Below are 20,798 nucleotides of genomic sequence, written 5' to 3' on the forward strand. Positions count from 1 at the left end.
GCAGTTACTTTTTACTCGAATTTTTAAACGTTAATTTCTTCTCTTTCTGTTTTATCCGTACAGATCATATTTACTTATGCGAGGGACGAGCGGAGCGCCGGTGACGCACTTTCGATACCGGCTTGATATCATCTTGGGGTGTTAGGAACCCCAAAGCACTTTTTGCATACCAACATTATGGTATCTGGGGTATCGGGGGCCCCGATGCGTCGGTGGCGCCCTCTATATACCGACCTGGTAGCATCTTGGGGTGTTAAAGACCCCGAAACACCCTGCATGCCGACATAATGACATTCGGGGTACCGGGGACCCCGATGCATTAATGGCGCTCTCTGCATATCAATCTGAAACCATCTTGGGGTGTTAGGAACCCCAAAGCACTTTTGCATACCGACATTATGGTATCTGGGGTACTGGGGACCCCGACGCATCAATGGCGCCTACTGTATACCAACCCGATGTCATCCTGGGGTGTTAGGGACCCCGAAACACTCTGCATACCGACATAATGACATTCGGGGTACCGGGGACCCCGATGCATTAATGGCGCTCTCTGCATATCAATCTGAAACCATCTTGGGGTATTAGGAACCCCAAAGCACTTTTGCATACCGACATTGTGGCGTCCGGGGTACTGGGGACCCCGACGCATCAATGGCGCCTACTGTATACCAACCCGATGTCATCCTGGGGTGTTAGGGACCCCGAAACATTCTGCATACCGACAATATGAAATTCGGGGTCCCCAGTACCCCGATGCATTAATGGCGCTCTCTGTATACCAATCTGAAACCATTTTGGGGTGTTAGGAACCCCAAAGCACTTCTTGCATACCGTCATTATCGCATCAGGGGTACTGAGGACCCCGATGCATCAATGGCGCCTACTGTATACTGCCCGGATGTCATCCTGGGGTGTCTGGGACCCCGTAGGTAAATTGTCGAGTAGTTTCCACCGTTTCTGTATAGATGGCGCTAAGATCAAATTTTAAATATACTTAATTTATGGCGGTCTTTTTACAATACAAGTTTGTCAAACATTTATTTTGTTAGTTCTTCGGTTTCATTAATTAACCGTTCATTTCGAGTCGATTGTTAATCGATGATTTTTAATTAAACTTACCCTTTGAAACAGTTATATTTTTAGCTAAAGTTCTGAAGGTGGAGGGAAGGAATAAATGAACACAGTTAATTTACATAAATAATTTATGTATTTCATGATTACACGTTAGAAGGAGGAATGTCGGAACATTATTATTACTTAAATTAAACTATGCTACAGTTATTAGGAACCAGATTTCTTGGTCGATTCGCCACGATAGTCGAAAGCAAACGTAAGAACAAATTATTTTCGTGTCGTTTTATCCACATCGTGTTTGAAGTTTCATCGTGCTTCGTGTTCGCAATACTTTTTTCTTTCAAACAACAGACACTGAAAACGGAAATGAACGTACTTTCTCGTGAGAATCAAAAGATATACGTCACAAATTTATCAAATGAAAATGAAAAAAAAATAGAGAACAATTGAGAACAAAAAAATAAAATATCCTGTCGTATTGCGAAACAAGTTACGACCCCAATACATTTAGTGAACAAACGAAACTCAGACTTTTCATCTCAGTCTTATATAGATTTTTCCCTCGCTGATAAAGTGGATTTATTTAATTTTTTTTTTTCATTTGTGAAAAAGAACAACGCCTCACACTCGTTTCATACATTATTGGTCAGGGAAATATTGAACGAAAATAAACAGAAAATAAATTGTGATCCTTTGTAATCCTACTCTATCTTCATGAATCCTTTTTTTCTCGTATTAAAAAATATAGACTTTACATAAATCGTCTCTTGTTCGAAAAATGGAAAATGAGTGTTTCCCTTCGTTCGATTAAAAAAAGGCATAAGTTCTTCTTGCTGAAAGGGACTTTGGGAAATTGAAAACGGTGAACCAAATAAGATTCCGTCGAGTCAATGTTAAAGGAGTCGCGTTAAAAGAAAAAAAGAAAAATGAAAGATAATCGTAATTAGTATTGATATCATATATTCAACATGTTACTAAACGTCGTCATTATTCCTATTCGAATTAAAAACGAAAAAAAAAAAATAAATTTTGCAAGAAAGGAACATCGATGGTCGATTATTAACATTGGCCACACTTCTCGTCACCGCGTTCTTGAAAAAAAGAAAAAAATAAACGTAAAATTATAAAAAAAACGAAATCGTCTCGCGTATTTTGTAAAACAAACTTCGAAGTAAATCAACATAAAAGAAAAAAGGAAAAAATAAACGAAAACTGGAAAAGAAAATATTAAGAAGGTAGTCAATTCGAAAAAATTTATAATAAGAACGTGTTGAAGTTAAGGCCTCTTGGTAAAAAATCGACAATTTTGCCTTTTTGTTATACGAACGAAGGGAAACATGGTCCTCGAAAACGTGTTGGTGCACTATGAAAGTATATCTTGGAATATTCGTGCTTTTAGACACAACAGCCAACCCTTTTGTTAGATGTTTCCTTATCTTTTCTTTTTTATTTTTTCATTGCACACCGAGCACCACCGACACTCACAGCGCCCAACCCGGTGTTTTTTGACTAGAATCGAGAATTTTTCTTCGCAAGTTCCACTTCGATCCCCTCGTTATTTCCATCAAGTAATCTTCAACCTCTCGTCCCTCTTAATTAATCATCACCATTTCTCACATTTACATCAGCTTTTAATTGACGCGTTTAATTTACTTCAATGAACTTAATTAAATCTCGAACGAATACATGCCAGAACGAGAATCTTCGATTAAAGAAAAATAATAAAGAATTTCATTCGGAGCTAAGTGAAATATCAGTCTCTTTGTTGATTTATAATATATGCATCTATATATGTACGCTTATATATAGAAAAATGTTATAAAAAAGCAGTGGAAAAATATTCACCGTAGCGAATGATTTCACTCAGCTCTGAAATTACATTTTTTTCAACCCTTTCGCTACGAGTTAACAAAATACCAAAACGAGAAAACTTCATCAATCACGATTTTCTCAATTTTTAAGGGGTGATCACAATCACCCTTGGTAGCGAAAGGGTTAAAATTAATATTTCGCTGTACAGTTTCAATTCTCTTGTTCCAGCAAAGCTGCCTTAGCGAATAGCTACTCTAATTTTTTGGACGTTCGGTCAAGATTCTCGGAAAATCACATATCCTTAACATAAAGAATATTTGTCTCTATGAAAATATAATATATATGTATATATATAATATTCAGTTTTCTATGCACGCTTACTAACAATTTGTACACGTGATTGAGGTATATATCCACGACCGTCTCAGAAAAAAAAAAAATATCCGAGTCGTCGTTTGAGCGACATCCACCATTTCCTGCCCAGTAAGTAAACGTTCCTTAAAGTCTTGAAAGGATCGCCACCTTGGAGCACACTTTAATGGCACATATTAATCCACGTTTTTCTTCTTTCAAAATTACCACGAATTTCTACGAGTGCTTTGACCTGGCGATGTGCAAGAAGAAGGACACCTTGTCGGTGCACTGATGGCCGCACATGTTGCAAGTGTAAGGATCCTTGTAACCATGGTATCCCATGTGTACGGTGTACATCACTACGTTACCGAACGCGATCTCGCAGTATTGGCAAGTGAACTCGTTACCAAGGGTGCTGCTTCGTTCGTTGGTCTCCTTATCGTCGCGGGTGACGGGACTAGCGGGGACCGCGGACTCGTACATCTCTTCCGGTTCTCCAGGAAGGTGTTCGTCGTCCGTGTCCTCTTCGACCACCCGGCGTTCCAGCTTCACGGCTCTTCCTTTACGTCTGCTGGTCCCTGTCAGCTTCGACGCGTTGGTCGTTGGTCTGCTCTGGACGTTGCTAGGGACGTTGGGTTTGCTGAGGTCCAACGGCGTCACTTTCGAGTCCTTGCGCTGTTCCTGGTTCTCCATGGTAGGAATCGGGGCGTCGTTTATTTTAGCGAGGTCGTTGTTAATCAAATCGTTGGATTCGTCGCAGGTCCTGATCGAATCGAAACACTTCACCTCTAGATCCTGCGGTATCTCCTCGGGAATGCTGGTGTCGGGATCGATCACCTTGGCGTAATCCATCAAGGCGTGCGATCTGATCCTGTCCAATTGCTTTTCGACGCTGTTCTCTTCGAACGCGACTGGTATGGCGGTGGCCAATGGAAATCCAGCGAATATTTGATTGTACGAGAATGCCATCAGAGACGGGTTTGGAACCGCCCCGTTCAAACCGTTCGGGGTGTTCGCACCGTTCAAGCTGTTCACCGAGTTCATCGACACGCGATAGTTGACCGGTGACATCTGGGATGGAACTACGATCTGGGAGGACGACAGTGAAATCTGCAAGTTATTGTTGGTGGGAACAACGTTGCCGGTTTGGCTGCTGTCTTCCTGGGGTATCTTCACCGACTTCGGCTTCGGTCCCCGTCTAGTTCCATAGACGTCTATGATGGGCAACGGGTTCGGTGAACCATCCGCGTTCAACACCATCGCCGGTTGATGAGAATACTTTCTCAGGTGAAGCTTCAACGAGTGACAGTACTTGGTAGCGTACGAACAATTTGCGCATCTGTATTGATAAACGTTCGAATGCGACTTCAAGTGGCTGTTCAACATCGACTTGTTGACACACGAGTACGAACACTTGTCGCACTTGAACGGTTTTGACCCGGCGTGGTTCCTCATATGGTACTCTAGATGATGCTTGTACTCGGTCACGAAAGGGCACCTCGTACAGGTCAACAGTTTCTCGGCCTTGATGTGACCGCGACTGTGCTCCCAGAACTCGAGTTTAGTGATCGCGGTAAAGTCGCACTGTTTGCATCTGAACGTCTTCACTTTACCCTGGGAATTCAACCGGGGAACTCGGAGTCCCGGCTCGTCCGTTTCCTCTAGCTCCTCCATCTGCTTCGATCGTTCGCCCTGTGGTGGCGTCGACCTGTTCTCGTCCTGGATTGATCCCGACGTTGACAACTGGCCGAGGATCGTCTTTACAAAATCTGTCGTCTCGCATTTGATCGTGCAATGCGTCCTTAGATGATCGGTGAACGCTAACCTACGGTAGAGAACGGAAGAGAGTAGAAAATTAAGCATAAAAATTCTTCTACTCGTTCTTCTTTCGAAACTCACCTATTCAAGGTGGTAAACGCGCAAATGGGACACTGCAGGGTGTCCTGAACGAACTCGACGTCTTCGTTGGACGGTTTCACCGTGCTGGAAGCGACGTCCATCGCCTGGTCCGACTGATGCTCGTTCATCGAGTGATGTCTGTTATATTCGAGCGGTGAACCGCAGTTCTTGAACATCCTTTGCGGACTGTAATCGAACGCGCTGCATTGCATGGTGCTCGAATCTTGAGAAGTAGCGCTTCCGGGCGACAAACTGCAGTTCGCCGTTGAAGAGGATCTTCTGCTTCTGGGCGAGGCAGAGTTGCTGGTGTAATAATCAGGTGACACGCCTGAATCGTTGTTCTTGTCCTCTGACGGTTCCTCCTTCTGCAAATCAAGGATATGTACCTTCTTGGAAATCGAGCGATTTGAAAATAAGATCGAGACGAGCAGAAGAATCTCCGAATAGTAACTTGGTCCATGAAACGACATTTTGTCGATGGCGGAAAAGGGATGAAACGATGAAAGAAATAAAGAAGGGTGTTGTGCAGGGGATGAAAAAACGAGGATACAGTAGGAGGGTGAGGGTGGAGTAGGGATGGGTAAAGAACGACGAGAGGGTGAATAAGTTAAAAGAAAGAGAGAGAAGCGTCGATCGAGGAGGGGTTGGAACGATTACTCACCACGATTCTATCGGGTATACCCCAAGCGGGCGTGGTTGGTGAATGGAGGGGATGTCTTTGCTCTTCGACTATGGTTTGTTGCTGTTGTTGCCGTTGCTGATTCGGCGCGTGTACCAAAGGTTCCGTCGTGTCCCAGTTCCCTCTCATCTTGTCACTCTATTTGCAAAAGATAGACAGAAAATTATGAGATTGCAATTCTTTAAAAAAAGAAAAAATGCGGATACACCTTTTTTCTAAACGCATCTCCATGTTGTTGGTAGCAGATGGAAAAGTTCAGATTGAAAAATCGTCGCAAGTTTTTCAAAAGGAATAAAGAAACAGGTGAAAACTTTCAATCGATCTTTCTCGACAATACAAGGTCGAAAAGGGTTAAGGATTTCAGGGTGATTGTGCGAATTTCCACGAACAAGGGTTCGACCACGACAAAGCGAAAATCGTTTCACAATGTTTCCCTGTAGTCGTGCAGTTCGCTTCTTCGACGTGTATACACAAAATGGTCAGGCTAATTTATTCCAAGTTCTGACAACGAACTACGTACATAATATAATTGTTCCGATCGAAAAGGTGTCCTTCGTTACCGTCAATATTTATATCAAACCGCCAATCACCGTTAACTATACTGAAAAACGATCGATTTCGGTGATTTTCTGTTTGCTTTGAATTTCTTTCCAGCCACGTTCAACGATTGTTCGTAATTAATTGAAATAAAATCCCGTCGTTTCTAGAGTTATTCAACAATTATTGCTGGAACTTCCGAGAAGTCCGAGTAATTAAGCAATAAAATGATTTGAAATTACGATCCATCGAGAGAAAGGAGGAAAATTTATTGTTCTAACTGCTGGTTGGAAAGAGGAATGGTTCCGGGGCAGGGTTAAGGTCTATGCTCGTTTATTCAAGTAGAGCACGCTTTTGAAGGCCTCCTGACAGGGTTTACGAAGATTCCGCTTTTGACTTCTGAGGAATAATCTCATTGTCCGTGTAGCGAAGACGGTGCTGGTCATAAATAAAATTTCAACGACAGTTTTTCCTCTTTGCCACGACCGTAGAACAGTCGTGCCCGAGAATAGGGTGAGAATAAACAACCCTTGTAACAACGGGCAGCGTCTTCCTCCTGGTAACTGTTATCCCTAAGCCTACAATTACACCGCATGCAAATTTACTCGGCCAACCATCTTGAACCTATTCTCTTTCATTTCACTCTCCAGTCACGAGTTCGTTTGAAAACGAAAGGAGCTCGCATCTTTCAACCTGAGAATTGTTTTACTAAATTTTCGCTAACAATAAGATGTCGATTTAAATTTGCCACGATGGAAGTTTCGAGTATTCCAAGAAGATGTTGTAGGGGAATTCTTTTGGTAAACGCTCGCATTCCATAGTAAGGTCGTTTACGAGTCGATTAAAGCGAAACTCCGTGCTCGTTCGAGCAAGAAGAAAAAAGACTTTAGCAAAGGTCGAAGAAGCCCCAGTCTTTCGAAATTCCAAAGCTACAATCACAACAGTAAATAATGAAAACCTGGCTACGTGTATCGAGAATGTCGACCTTTCGATTTCATGAATTTCAAGGAGGAGAGAAACGAATGAATCGTGATAGAAGAATCAGAAAATCGAAAGAACTTGAGATATTGTGGAAGATATTCAACGAGCGCAGCACGGTGCACCGGAAGCGAAGAGGTGTCCAGCACACCCTCGAGAGTCGAGGACGCTATCAGTGACCAAAGGAATCGCACGAAACGTTAATAATTATCTAATAGCTTTAAAAAAGTTGTACGTTCGTTTTTTCACCGAAATATTCTTGTTGCTCCCGACATATTGAATTTCCATGGTGTTTGTTTCTTCGTCGATTCCATGAGCGATGTCATTGCGGTCAATCGACACTTTTCGAAACGCACATACACACACAAGAAGCTAAACAACCGTCGAATTCCGAGTAATATACCTCGATCGGAAAGTCGATAAATTCCTGAACGACGCTGCCTTTCGACAGAAACTCAAAAATCCAACGTCCTTACGATCCGGCTAATATTTTTATACCGTGACAAATGAAGAACGGTAAAAAAACATGTGATCGAATTGAAACCGCGAAACACAGAGAGATTGACAAAAAAGAAAGAAGAAAAAAACAAGAAAGAGATTGATGATCGATCGGCATTCGTTCCATTCTCGATCTTCCTTCGTCTCTTATCAATCTGAAGGTTCAGATAATTATCAAGCGACTCTGGTGATAAAACTTCATTCATAAGTACAAATATTATTCTAACGAAGAAATTTTTATTTCGAAATGGATGGTGGAACGTTTCGCAATTTATTTTGATAAGATAATCGTTAAAAGAGAGGAAATATAACTTGGATATCATTTCAATTCCATCATCCATAGGTGACGATGCTCGTTAAAATATTCCGGTCCTTATTTATTAATAATCATCGGACCAACCTCGAGCCAGGAGTCTCCAGCTTCCTCCAGTTTCGCGAACTTCCTTCCGTTTGATCCCAAATAAAGTTCACACACATACACAAGTCGATGCACCAGAACACAGTAAGCACAAATGAGGGAACTCGCGATCGCACGAATTCTTATCGATTTCCAGGCTTGTTGAAGCCAAGAAGAAGAGGAACACCGAACGCGTGAAAATGTGACGGCAAAGAAAAACAGATGAACGTGTACGATAAGAGAAGCGGACGAACGTGTCTTCTTCTTCTTCTTCTTCTTCTCCTTCGACCCGGACTCGAGTACCGTGTGAATGCCCGAGGTCGACTGACAACGTCCTAGGACCCAAAGTGAAATACCGGCTTTATTTGTGGATTGAGTCGAGGGGCAGCTACCCTCTCCCTTCCGAGCAACCTCGTTTGTCCAATCGCAGCTAAGGACACATCCTCGGGATTCATAGAACGTTTTTGAATTATCCCTCCCATTCGGACGCCATTAGCTTTCGCGTGCGAAATATCCTAACGCTTTAAATGTTTCAACCAAAATACACCTTCCATTGCCGTTTATATTTCCATCTTCTACAATTCCATTTCTAATATTCACGTTTCATACTTAAATAGGCGAAATGGTAAAAATGGTAACAATTAAAATAGTATTGGCATATTCAATTCATATCCATACTTAAATAGGCGAAATGGTAAAAATGGTAACAATTGAAATAGTATTGGCATGTTCAATTTCATTGGAATTATTGTTTTTTTCATTTAATATGGTACTTTATTCTTCGTCGCGTTTAGATTTACCAAGAAACTAACAAGTTTAAAAATATGTACTAAAATAGTGAAAGGATCCTCTAATTAGAGATTTCTGAACTCGCACCCTTCTTCTTTTTCCGTCAAGGGCAGTCTGCTTTCTCTCCTCTTCAGACAGATCGCACCCTTTCCGAGTCTCTGAAAAACATCCAGCAAAACCATTAAGTCCTACCAAATGATCCTGTGTCGAAAATTACGGAAACTTTCAAGGTTTTCCATCTTTAACTCTTACTTTCTCGCTATTTTAGTAAATCGAAGAAAAAAGTGGGGGAGAGTGGAAGAAGAAAGAGGGAACAGTTCTTATAAAACTGTTAAAATTTGATGACTAACAGATTTTCTGAGTAACAACATGCAAAGCGTGTCGAGGATGGTTCTTAAAGTCCTTTCGACCAACAGGTACACAGAAGGGCACGCTATAAATCGTCCTTTTAACCCTTTCGAACGTTGGGCGGGGGAGGAAAAAATCTCGAAGCCACCATAAAGGGTGCATCAAAAAATCCTCTTCAACCCTTTCTCTCTAATCTTCTTTCCCAACGAACGGAACCGTTTACGATGCTTTTACAGTTACGCTACTCTGACTGGAGAGGAAGAAACAAAAAAGGGAACAGGAGGAACGAGGATGCATGGATTTTCTAACTGTTCCTTCGTTTTCTTCCTACGGTTTAACCCTTTCACGATCTTACTTTTTTCCCGTTCAGGAAAAAAGCCTACTTTTTCCACGTAAAAGTTGGTCTTTCCTTTCTGATGGCCGACTGCGACGATTCGCTTAGAATATTTCTTCAGGCACAATTCAATTTAACGGATGAAAGAAAGGATTTCCTGGTCAACGCATTGAAAGCAACATTGAATATTTTCAATAACAAGTGTGAAAGAAAGGATTATAGAACAATCAGTGAAAAACGTCGATGAAGGTACGGGGGTGGATGGTTTCGGTCAAATATGGAGCGTGGCCGTAGGTAGGCTCTAGGGTGGTTGACCTGAACGGTCGGCCAACGGCCTGGTTAAGAAATCTAGAACTTTGGTAGGCTAATCGCGTTATTTATTGCCGTTATTGCTCCTCATCCGAGCCAGTGTTTACGCGTATTCGCTTTTCGTCATATTTATGAGGGCGGGGGAGAACGGTACGCTGCGGAACAATACGAAGGACGGTGGACTATAGGTCTACTCGCAAAGGGGTACGTCATATTCAAATGACTTTTCCTCGAATAGGTAAAAACCTCGAGAAACGTGATTTTATTTATTGCGTCCTTAGGTGCAACTTTCCAGGAAAATGGATTTACTTATACAGAAAACTGGGTCGTATTATGACTCGAGGGTTGGTGGTAATTTGCTGAATTTTTGCCAACTTCGCTCTTTAACTCTTGAACGGTGGTGGCTGGGTCAATTCTAACCCCGACCTATGAAACGTAACGTCTCTAAAGTTACGCATTGAAATTGGAAGAATTACATCTAAAGTAGAAACTTGGTTAATGTGTGGATCGTTTGAGAAATGATGGAATTGAAGAGCAGAATATTGCAATAGGTAATTGTACCGCGATTAGGGCGAAACCCGTTGAGCCGCAACGTGTACGAAGAAAACAATAGGGTCGCAGGTCTATAAGTGCAACCGTTACGGGAGGGTGAGATTATTTTTATTGTACCACCTTCCGACGAAGGTTCTAAGTGAATCTAATTGGATTGTCGCTATTCGGGCAATGAGAAAAAACCGCAACGGTTTACGAGACGCTAATAAGTGGACTTTAAGTCAATTTCAAAAGCAATCGCATCAACCAAACCCATTTAACTTTAATTATTCACAAACACTTTAAAAAACACTCCACCAAAAGCGTAAATATTGAATATTATTGATTTCAGAAGTAAGCTCATTAACTTTTGAATAATACGAACAATTATGGTTCGAGGGGAATGTTTGAGGAAACCCGTTAGTTCCTGGAATGGTAAAGGACAGGCCGCAATTACACCGATTTTGGCACATTTTGCTTGCACGTTTACAGGACACCGGGTCATCGTTTTCGAAAATTTACGAGCCGAAAGTGCTAGTTTTTATTATCACTCCCTTGGCCGACGAAAGGTGTACTGTTACTTCGGTAACGGGGTTAAACGTTGAATAACTTTCCCTACTATTTTCCATCATTTCCCAAACACAATTATTGCAGGACTATTTTTTCAATAACCCTTCTTCTAATTGCAAATTTTTCTTCGGTACAATAATGGCAAACGGAAATTCGAAAATGTAACCCCGTGCAAAATTCTCGGTATAAAATCGTAGGTACGTTATTGTAACAATTGCAAAGCGAATTTATGGGTACCGTCTACCTGGATCGCCGGGATATTTTCCAGGGAAAAAATCCGATGCCTTTATTGGGACTGGTATAAATTAATCCTTTCCAGGAAAACAAGCAACGAAGTTAAGTACACGAAACTTTAATGCCTCTTTCATTCTAGTTTCCTTTATTCCAGTGGCACGGTTGCGGTAAATGAAGGACCGACATGTTTTTGATACAGTGACGATGCCGGCTGAAAAATATGAAACTCACTCAGTCTGGCTCGTTTTCCCGGATGAAGTGGAAATCGGGGAACAGACGCGTGTGCATTATTGAAAGTTTCCTATATTGTTATTTATCCGCGATGACTGGCAGGGGCGGAGGGTTACGGGACACGCGCTCCTCCCCTTCTTTCACTCCTTTTTCCACGAAACTCAAAACATTTTTCCTTCTTCTTTCTCTAACAATTCTTTGAAAAAAAAAAGTTATAAATTACTGTGATCTAAATTTTCAATGTTTTAAGAAAGATATTTATGCAAAATATTCGACGAACGTAGGTAAATGCGACAGGAAACACGCATCCCCTACCTGAACGTGGGTGTGTCGAAGCTCGTTTAAACAGCTGCTCCGTAACCCCTTTCGCACCCCTCTCGAGACTCTCGAAATTTTCGCAGAAAAATATTTTCCCGTTCTGTTCCGCCCCGCAGCAGCCGTACGATAAATACGTCGCGTTTTCCCCTATTTCTCTGGAAAGAAAAATTTCCGTTCGCTCGATTGGAAATATCTTTGTGCCGTCGTACGTTAAACGTATCGTTTCTCTATAGTATTTTTCCAAACAACCGCGTACTTCGAGGGAAAAAAAGAAATTAGCGAAGGAACTCGAGGAATGTTAACGCGTGCACGGTTTTAATGAGTTTTAACTGGACGGTAAACGAGCTTAAAGATGCATAACGAGCCAGTTTTCGCGTTATCGCGATCGTACAATGATTTTCTTCGTTTCTTCGACAGCCCTTGACTCATCGATTCCCTTTCAACTAATACTCTTTACTTTTTTATCACTGTCACGTTGACCTCTGATTCTTCATCGCTAAAACAATCCGCTTTCCTATCGACTTCGTTTCTTTACGGTAAACAAACGATTTTCCTTACGTTTCTTATGTCATCGATAGAAAAACTCGAATGATTCATTTCCAGTTTAAAAGCTATTTATCCCTTTTACTGCTAATTGCTTTTGGTTAATGAATCTTGCGTAACAGATAAACGGTAAAAATCTACAACAGTGGGTTAATTAGAAGAGCGTTAATTACTAAGACGGTACCTAAAAAGGTTGAAGGTAGAAATTTGAATTATAAAGAAAAGAGATTGACTCATCGGTTGAGATATTTTTAAGGGAACAAGGTGTTTTCCTTTTTCCTGCTCGCCAGACTTTCGGGGCTGAGCTATTATTTTTCCACTCTCAGGATTAGCCGCAAACCCACGAGACAATGGCTCGTTGTTATCGTGTTTGGACGTTGCTGTTTGCTTCGCCAACTTTTGAGAAGAAAACAACACAGAGTCATCGCTGCGTTTCTTTTTTTATGGAAATCCGTGTTGGAAAATCGGTTGAAAATTGAAAATGTAAAAAAGAGGAATCATAGGAGGGAATCGTTTATCGAGATTTCTTTTTAAGAATAGCCGAAAGTTTCGTAAGAAAGGTGAATGAGACGGAAGAGACTCGTGCCAGGAATTCTTGTTCCGGACAACGGTGCAGGGGTCCGAGAACTCGGTGAAATGAATAGAAAAAGAGCAGAACGTTGGCCAAGGATGTCGTGGGTCCATCGCGGCTGCAGCACAGCCTGCAACGCACAAATGGGCGCCCTCCTATAAGGACAAACAACTGACAGCTGACCCACGCTCGTGCTGGCTTGACCCATACTTATGGTTCATCTGCTGACACCACCCATACACCCCTCTCTCTCTAACTCTTGGTTATTTTTACACATACTTGCATTTTTTTATTGCAATATTTTAATCCTTCATTAGGTGCAGTTGTAATTAACGAATGAGATTCCAATTTCAGAGCTAATTTTCACTCCCTCAGGATGGATTCTTCTACCTCGAAATCCTTATAAAAAAAAAGAAATATAAATAGAAAATTAAACCTCCTGATTCCAGAACAGAAAGCTGCAACGTCTCCGCATTAATCTCACTTTGCCGGACACGAAGGGAGACTATTTTGTTAAGAAATGAAAGAAAAAAAAAAATATGTTACCTTCTGAAAGAGATCCCTAAGTGACGACTTGGCGGTCAGTTCGCCCGGTGTGGCAGTCGCTTTTCGAAATAGATTTTTTTTTTTCTCGTTCCCCTCCCTTATGTATTCCCCACTGCCGTCCGTGGACCCTCTGCGGATTGAAGGGCTCTCGATATTCAGTGGCCGAATCCACTCCGTGCCAGTTCTACCCGCAAGTCCGCGTGTTCGTTCTTTTTTTTTTCCCGACCCCCTCGCCTTTCTCAGCCCTCGTCCTTTCTTTCCTTTCTACCCCACCCAGGCTTTTTATGCTTCCCGTAAATCGGGAAAACTGGCATCCCTCTCTTTCTCTTTCACCCCTCATTCCTTCTCTATCTTTTCTTTTTTGTCGACCGGTTTTTCCGAGCGCGTGTCGCGACTCGCGTCGCTTATAATAAACACACACTCGAGGGATCGTTAGTCGGCTGTCAGCCTCGGAACAAAACTCAGCCGCGTGCCGACATCGTGAATCTAGAAGGGGAAGGGAAAAAAAAGAAGTAGATTATTAGACGGAAGGAACAGGTTTACAAAAAATTCGACTCACCCCTGGAACGAAAAGGGGATCGATCGCGATGAAAACACCTTTTTTTTCGAAGGTGCGCAAGGTGTAGATCGATGGAAATATTAGCTTGCATACAATTTTTTTTTTTTTTTTTGGTTGGAAAAAGATTCTCTTTGTTGGGGCATCTAACTTACGCTAGATCTTGATCTCTAGATTTCTTTCTATTGCTTCTCTTTTGAAACTGTTGCTTATTCTCCGTCTACTATTTCTTTGGCTGATCCATCGTTGACTCATAGCAGGAATAATCGTAAAACTTCCAAAAGCTCATTTATCAGTGACCATGGTATTAGAAAATCGTAGCGAAACGAATGGAAATACTCGCCGTTCCCAAATCTTTCGGTTCGAGTTTCGCGAAGGGTGCGAACGTATAGCGTGACGGAGAGGAAAGAAAGAGGAAACTAAGCAGGCTAGGACACGGACGAATGGAATCGATGGGATCCGTGGATCGGTTACGAGCAGTGGCGACTCGTAACCTGATAAATAAGAATGCCATGGGTCACTGTACCACGAGAGGGGTCAACTATTGAACAATGCCGGGTGCGCGGCCTTTTCACCCCTGGGTTAATATGCGGGCGACTAAACATCCACACTGTTACAATGCAAGATTTATAGATCGAAGCATACGTGACCATTGTCCAGTCAGATTCTGACCCCAATAACCGGCAGATTTTCGAAAAACGGCTGCTGCAGCCGTCCGGTTTTCCGCGACCCGATTGTCGACGCTGAGAAAGACCGGAATCGCATTTTCACCCCGGATCACGACCGAACCGGACACCCCCGGTGCGTGTGCTGGCTTAATGACTGACCGAGCCTTAATAACGAACCGTTTCAATGTATCTACGGCAACGGGAAAGGAAAAGCAGCGACTCTTGCTTCGGACAGGAAAGAAAATTTGAAAGGTTTTAAAACTGTTTTTGCGAGAGAAAGTAGAATTTTTGGGTCTGACTGTTATTGAACGTAATTTCGTAATATCGAGCCGAGGGTAACAGTTGAAATTTGCAAAAAATTTCAGACAATAGCTGTGGACAAACTTCCCCTATTTTCTTGATCAAAATCATAGTCCAATTCCCAGACATCGTTGCTTAACAAGCGTGCAACGTTAATCGCGTAATCGGTGGGTCATTACAACGGATTTGCGTAGTTGGATGACGGCGCATAATCGGATTTCGAAACGAGGAAACCGCGCGTCGTTGGTAGAACTCCGATCATTTTCATTTATAGGCGTTTTCTTCTCTTCTCTTCTTTTTTTTGTGTATCGACTGGCGAGGGGCAAGTCCTCAAAGGGCGGAGCATGGGGCTACTGCACCCTCGTGGCACCCCTGCGTAGCACAAGGGTGGACAGCCGGGAGAAAAAAAGGGAGGTCACAGGGTGGCCAAAGCGCACGCGTTAATTCTGGCCACTTTTCAAACGTCCCAATCCCGGTGCATGTTTCCTTTTTTCCTTTTTTTTTTTTTTCTCGCTCCAGACGTTCTCGAAACTTTGAATCACCTGGAATTATTTGAAATTAGGAGTTTCTGTAGATTAGAAGATCTCGACACTTCTGGGGACTAATTTAGATAAAAATTTAGAACAAAGTTTCTGATAACGAGAAGGAAAATAGATACTCAAACGAGGCAAAAAGTGCCATAAGTCGTAGAGGAAAATTCTTTGGAAAATCTGCAAGAGATAGAATCCCTTGCTTCGCAAACCTCATCCACCCTCCCTTCTTCTTCGTCTTCTTCTTTTTTGTTACGCTGCGTCGACACACGATACGACCCCAAGCGCGTGCTTTCCCCGTGATTTCCGCTTTCCGCCTCAGCTGCGCCTCTCCTACCCTATTTATAGAGCCATTTTACGTATATATCCAAGAGGTCTTGAAAAGGAATACGGAACTGTGGCCTCGCGTCAAGGTGGCTACCACTAAATTTCCTCGGAGATTCCTTGCTACAGGAGACACACGCGTGTTACATCCTCGAGAAACCACGTTCCAAGCCTCTTTTACCACTTATTACAGTTAATCGCTGGCTTAAGCTTCGTGTCAGCGAGGATTAGCTACTCGCAGAAGTCTATTAACTGACGACAACCATCATACACGTGTAATAAAAAGCGAATGAAGAGGATGACACGTGGAAAAGTACCTTTAGTAATAAGCATAAACTTTTCCGTGTTCTTCGAATTTCTTTTTAAACGACTACAGCTTGCATGCTCGAGCAAATCGTTTATAAACGTCAAAGACGAGAAAACTGTCTCCTATCCGTTTTTTTTTTTTTTTCTTCCTCTCCATTCTTCGTGGGGACCACAAGATTTTGCAGATCACCTCAATGAACGAGCAGAGATGCCGTTTTAAATGGAAAGCATCGACAAAGGGATCGAACCCGTGGCCATTAAGAATGCGTTTTAACGCACTGCATCCGGCGTGTCGTTTTTCTGAAAAGTTGACGAGGAGCGGAAAAATGTTTGGTAAAAAAGGGGATGATATTCCCTTTCGGTCAGGAGGATCGATCGATCCGCCAACGTCATTCCGTGATCATTGAATTCTCGTCGAGAGTAACATATGGATGATCCTTAACGAGCCACACGTTTTTCCGGCGAAGTTTTCACAGCCGTATTTAACCCACGAACAAAAGGAGCCGGATCAATCCTAAATTAACTAAAATTAGCTACTCAAATTTTCAAACAAAAGACTTTTAATATTGGAAAAGAAATAGGCTCATCAAAGACGCGAACAGGTGTGAAAGGGTTGACAGATTAAGAAGCGATAAAAAAATGGTGTGTTTTGATGGAACGTCTCAATAAGAGGGTAGGTTTAAAAGGGTAAAAGTGATAGCAAAGGGGGAACGATTGTAAAGCCCCTAACCCATGAAAAGATCACCTGTTGCACGTGGGGAAGTTTTAATTTTTTTTTACCATGATACACCATCGATCTCACATTACAACTCGGTTACACAATAGAGGTATACACTTGTTGAGAGTAGGGGAGTTTTTTTGAGCTTGTATCAAATGCGGTGTGCCATAGGGGTAGGGTGCGTGGAGTCGAGTTTTTTTATCATCGACAGTGACTGATACTGGCGCTAAAGGAGGGCTGCGGGATCTTATGTATATTACTCCCGAGCCCTCCACGCTTGGCACACAGGTGTCCACCTCGGGGGAGGTCCAAATTGAGACTTCCCCCTGCTGCCTAAACCACCCCATATCGGAATATAAGTGTAGCCTACCTGCGTGAGAATCATACAGAGATTACTCGTGGATGATTTTATTACATGTAAGACACATGTCCCTTTTATTTCATAATTTTTATATATAATATAATTTCCATTGCAAGACCCTCTACCGCTATAGCCAGTAGGTACCGTTTTTTCACCCCCAATGTTTTTCCATCAAACAAAAGAAGAAAAAAGGAATGATTTTTTTCAAATACAAAAGAATCTCGTACACCCTGTCGCACAGTTTTTATCAAGTGCAAAGGGTAGTCGGATTATCCAGAAGTTCTTGCGTCTCGTGGAAGTTACAAACTTGCCTTAACCCTTCCGCAGTTTTATTTTTATTGGTCAACTGTTTTTTCTGTTTTCGAAAGATCCCGAATTTGATACGTTTTATGCGCTTTTAAACTTTATAAATATACGAGTTTCAGCGTTAGAACATGAATTTCGAAGCCCACCGAAAGCCTGATAATCCCTGAACGCGCGTTTACGTTCGTAGTAGTAAAAGGGTTAAAAAACTGCGGCTAGGGACAATCCAAAGCCCTGAATACTTTCCATTGCTGAAAGGACACGCGAAGAAAGGGTTGAAAAAGGCCAGGTACCCAATCGCTAATCTCCGTCCAAGCCTTTTTTACCTGTTTGCCCGGAATTTAAAAAAAAGACGGACTGGGCCTCGTTTTAATACATTTGGAGAAGAAAGATACACGGATTCTCTGATTGCAGTGCTTAGAGGAAGCTTTTTTACTCGTGGTGGGCAGTAAAGTATCATTTTTTTCTTTTTTTTTGCGTTGGATAACGTTGAACGTGAGGTGGTAATTACGGCAATATAACTGAAGAATAGTGGGCACTGGTCGAAACGATGTAAATTGTGGAAAATCCTTTTCTTTTTAGCAATGTAACAATTCCAGTTGGATTCGTTTTCCTGTCAGAAGGAGAAGAATTCTTGTAGAAAAAAAATAGTCGCGCAAACGAGGGAGGAATACGAAAATAGGTTGGCCAACGTTTCGGAACGATCGAACAAGCATTTGGAAGAATCCATAAAAATACCCGTGAAACGTGCAGGACGTCATGGGGTTCGTATGGATCACATCCACCCTCGCAAACTACCGTTTCTTCTTCCCCCATCGTTGGCGGAGCCCACCCCTTGCCAAATCAGAAATCTGCCGCTTCCATCTCGTTCCAGCTATACGATGGCTGAAAACGATCGTGGAGAAAGAACACACGAACACATACAACTTTTCTCTCCTCTGTTTAGTCGATCGATCATTCAACTACGAAACGAAGCAGCAGACGATGACTAACAACAATGGTTAGAACCATAGAACGCGCCATGGATCAGAGGGAAACATTGGGAGACTTTAATGCCGTCGCGTAGGTGTAAACTGATAGATCGACGTTATGTTTTATAACGTGATAAAGAAACGAGGTGGAGAAAAGAATAACATCGTTTGTCAGTACGTAAGTAAACAATATATTTATCATTATCGTTATTACTAAGGCACTTGTTACCGATATAAAAAGTGTACGTCACAAATTATTGCCAATGAGCATATTTAAATACTGATATTAAACAACTAATTGCTTCTCGGTATTATATAATCTCAGATGTTACGATTTGTTTTTAGTTTTCTCGCGCCACCTAAAAAATCAAGCAGCTCCGTAGATTTTTCGTTCAATAATCTGTTACCGTTATAATCGATTGCTAATTAAACAGAAAACAATTCCCGTGAAATTTCATTCAATTTCACCGCAATATATATATTTTTTTTTTCTATCTTAAGGCACTTCGCAAAAAAAAGATTCTGTTTCTTGTTTCTTTCCCCCCTTTCTTCTTTCGATTCTACAACCCCTCTCGTTCCCCTCCCACCCTCCCCAAGTTACCCCTGAAAACGTAACAACTAAATTGAGTTTAGACTGAAAGCAAGATACGGTATGGTAATATTAATATTATCGTTAACTAGGCAATTAAAAATAATACATTAAAATGTATCTGACCTGACACGCCTGGAAGCTATCGCGTCTAAAGTAAACGCATCGACATTGACGAAATTATGGTACATCGTTTACGATAGGGTAACATTTTTAAACATTATTTTTCTTTTTTTTGCATTTTTCTCACAACACACAGAACAATTTTTTCTTCGCAAAGCTGATAACAGAAAACATAGTGGACGTTAACACCTTAACCAATTGGAAGCTAGACTATGGTAGGTAAGGTGTTAATTGATGAAAATAAAACACGTTTGTGCCTCTCGACATGATTAAACATATAAAATTTCTTCGCTCGCAAAAACTGAACCATCGTCAACATATTAACAGTCGAATTTGAAGGGTTTCGTGAATCATCGGTATCATTATTACAGAAGTAAAAAGAAAAAAACAAGACTACTTGAATTTAATTTCTACAAGTATACGTAACAATTAAAATAGAATCTTTAGAGTTTGCGAATAACTAGCAATTAAATAAAAAATAACATTCACCATTAATGTTGAATCGCAAGATAAAAAGTAGACACTTATGATTCATGAAACCGCAAAATACCCGCAGATTTGATAAAACAATTAATTAATCATCTCAACTTCGCGACAGTCGTAAACGTTGATAAAACAAATTCTATTTCTTTTTACTCTTTGTATCGACACACTTAACTGTAACAGCGATCGCATTCCAAGTCTCAGTCGAATAATACAGATAGTAACACAAAATATCGAATGGATATTACATGATCGTTTTATTATTCCCTTAAAAAATTAAAAAAAAAAAAAAAAAAAAAAAAGAAAGAGGTCGAATACTCGCTCTCCTCGCTCGCACGGCTAGCGTTGCAACAGAAAAATCGGTGAAAACCGTGCTCGCGAATGATAACATCGAAAAAAAAAAAAAAATTACGATATACTAATTAATAATTACGCATCTTCCTAAACTTTTCCTTAACGTAAGAAAAGTCGGAAGAGCTCTTTACACGATTCTCTATTTATACATCTACGTAACGAAATTACAAATCGATAAAACGATCGCTTTGAGTGTAGACGTAACTATTATATACAGAAAACATTTAAAAATGTTCATTAATTGCCACTGTGGAAATGAGCGTATTTCATAAGGCACGTTATAATTAAAATTATTCAAAATTCAAGTTTTTCATCCGTTACATTGCATAATAAATATTTTGATTACTGGCAAAAAAATAAAACGGTTTCTTTTTTATGGAAAAAGGATGCATTTAATAGAGCGATCGTTATCACTGGTACCGCTTATCGTCGCCTCATTTTCGTGCTAACGAAAGAAAAAAGAAAATAGTTACGTCAACCTCTGCTGCTTTTGTTTTCAAGCTGCCACATGTAACTAAATATACGCGTATTATCTCCTCTTTTTAATTAACAATTAACTACACGTGTTTGTTTCACGGGAAACAGACACTAGTAGATCAACGGCCTCTTCTTTCTTTTTCTTTCTTTCTTTCTTTCTTTCCCGAAAAAAATGGGGGA

At 41.3% G+C, this 20,798-nt stretch overlaps 1 protein-coding gene across 4 annotated transcripts; it reads right to left on the bottom strand.

The window, feature by feature from the left end:
* Positions 1 to 1,197: 1,197 nt before the first annotated feature.
* On the bottom strand, positions 1,198 to 8,200 carry Hb (hunchback). 4 transcript variants are annotated; one of them, XM_034330175.2, is made up of 4 exons: positions 7,740 to 8,200; positions 5,804 to 5,959; positions 5,143 to 5,507; positions 1,198 to 5,068 (listed from the first exon to the last, which is right to left on the bottom strand). In XM_034330175.2, the coding sequence occupies exons 2-4, from the start codon at positions 5,948 to 5,950 to the stop codon at positions 3,478 to 3,480; spliced, it is 2,103 nt and encodes a 700-aa protein (XP_034186066.2). In that variant the 5' UTR covers positions 5,951 to 5,959; positions 7,740 to 8,200; the 3' UTR covers positions 1,198 to 3,477. The 4 variants fall into 4 exon arrangements, with proteins under 4 accessions (XP_034186066.2, XP_034186063.2, XP_034186065.2 ...); XM_034330172.2 differs by having other exon boundaries at positions 7,586 to 8,200; XM_034330174.2 differs by having other exon boundaries at positions 7,572 to 8,200.
* Between the last annotated feature and the right edge of the window lie 12,598 nt (positions 8,201 to 20,798).

The sequence above is a fragment of the Osmia lignaria genome, chromosome 2 (genome assembly GCF_051020975.1).
Source record: "Osmia lignaria lignaria isolate PbOS001 chromosome 2, iyOsmLign1, whole genome shotgun sequence".
Taxonomy (NCBI): domain Eukaryota; kingdom Metazoa; phylum Arthropoda; class Insecta; order Hymenoptera; family Megachilidae; genus Osmia; species Osmia lignaria.

Excerpts from the sequence above, each read along its gene's own strand:
- Hb (XM_034330172.2), bottom strand. The coding sequence starts at position 7,624 with ATGGAAATTCAATATGTCGGGAGCAACAAGAATATTTCG. Across the intron at positions 5,508-5,803 it reads GTATACCCGATAGAATCGTG|AAGGAGGAACCGTCAGAGGA; the intron begins GTGAGTAATCGT and ends CTTGATTTGCAG. Across the intron at positions 5,069-5,142 it reads GCGTTTACCACCTTGAATAG|GTTAGCGTTCACCGATCATC; the intron begins GTGAGTTTCGAA and ends TCTCTACCGTAG.